This window comes from Sphaeroforma arctica (assembly GCF_001186125.1).
Source record: "Sphaeroforma arctica JP610 unplaced genomic scaffold supercont1.3338, whole genome shotgun sequence".
NCBI classification, from domain to species: Eukaryota; class Ichthyosporea; order Ichthyophonida; genus Sphaeroforma; species Sphaeroforma arctica.
The window spans coordinates 352-1,902 of NW_014037220.1; the positions used below are offsets into that span (position 1 = coordinate 352).

General features: G+C 38.6%; 1 protein-coding gene across 1 annotated transcript; it reads left to right on the forward strand.

The window, feature by feature from the left end:
* Nucleotides 1-217: 217 nt before the first annotated feature.
* Nucleotides 218-748, forward strand: SARC_13477 (hypothetical protein; the record flags this gene model as incomplete). The annotated part of the gene is made up of 1 exon (XM_014292392.1): nucleotides 218-748. A coding segment is annotated over one exon (531 nt), but the record flags the coding sequence as incomplete, so codon positions are not given.
* Nucleotides 749-1,551: the final 803 nt, after the last annotated feature.

Genomic DNA, 1,551 nt, shown 5'->3' on the forward strand with positions numbered 1-1,551 from the left:
TAAAGATACATATGGCCTGGATTCCCATTGAGAATCAGAACATTCTGACACCGCCTTACTGCTACAAATTTACAATCTGGCATAAAAAAGGGATTGACAAAGAATACCACATTATATTATCAACAGCCCTCATATGCATCACATACTCTCAATATGCCTGTCGTATCTATATTTATGGGCTTTCTTGCCGTTATCATACTCGCGGCGGTGAGAAAAGAATGGGAAGTGTTGTAAAAGTGAATACTGTGAGGATTGGGTACCTAAATATAACAAAGAGATTTGCTGCAAGAAGAAAATCGACCCACCCGTCATATGCAAGAACTTTGATGTTGACTGCAAGTACGGCTACGAGCTGCAAAAGAATGAGAAATGTTGCAACAGCGACTACTGTGAGGATTGGGTACCTAAATGTAACAAAGATACTTGCTGCAAGAAGAAAATCGACCCACCCGTCAAATGCAAGAACTCTGATGTTGACTGCGAGTACGGCTACGAGCTGCAGAAAAATGAGAAGTGTTGTAACAGTGCTTTCTGTGAGGATTGGGTACAGAAGTGCGACCAGAAAACCTGTTGCGAGAAGAAAGTAGAGCCCCCAACCAAGTGCAAGAACGCGGACATCAAGTGCCACTACAACTATAAACTGATTAAGAATCAGAAGTGTTGCGAAAACGACTACCGTGACTCTTCCTTGCCCAAGTGTGACAAGAAGACGTGCTGCGAGAAGAAGGGGAAAAAGCACAGTTACTAAATCAATTGTATTTAGCAACTCAGAGTAAAAGGACACTGGCAGAAGATATTTAAATATGTTTACTGCAAAAAAAAAATAAGGATCGCAAGTAAGATCGTTTTGATGTTGACTATTGAAAATACAATGTGCAAGTAAAATATGTGCAAAATTAAATATATGTACGTATTGAATTTGCCGCCTTCATGTCTGACTATTTATTCCTGACAGAATGCGGTTCATGATAGCCGAGTCTCGATTTATACATATAATACTGCACTCGTTTCACATAAATCGCTGCTTAAACCGTGAAATATAGCCATTGGACATAAAACTACGCAAATAACGCAAATCAAGCGTACAATCACACATAGCAGCCTATTTTTCTTAAGCAATGTGTTTACTTTCTTGAGCTACTAACTTTCATACACGTGATAAAAGCTCAAATCCTGTCTCTAGTCACCTATATGACTTCGAGGTACTTCACTTTTTTGCTGAAAGTATATAAATCACTCCCCACCACACACAAGCATTCATTATGATAGTCGAGCTCAGATTACAACTAAACAGAATTATTGTGTGTATGTGAAGTCGATTTCAATACACCGGTACACATGTATATACAAATTTATGGATTTATGGAAATGGTCAAGAATCATTTATAGTAGGTTTATATTCTTAACGTTTGGCGGAATCGAGCTGTTCTATTTGTTTTTATACCTGGTACATGATCGTACACGCTTGAATAGAATGCGATATCTAATAGTGTAGCAACCGCTAGATTCGACCATTTGCGCTCCATAACCATGTCATATGTGCTAAATGGT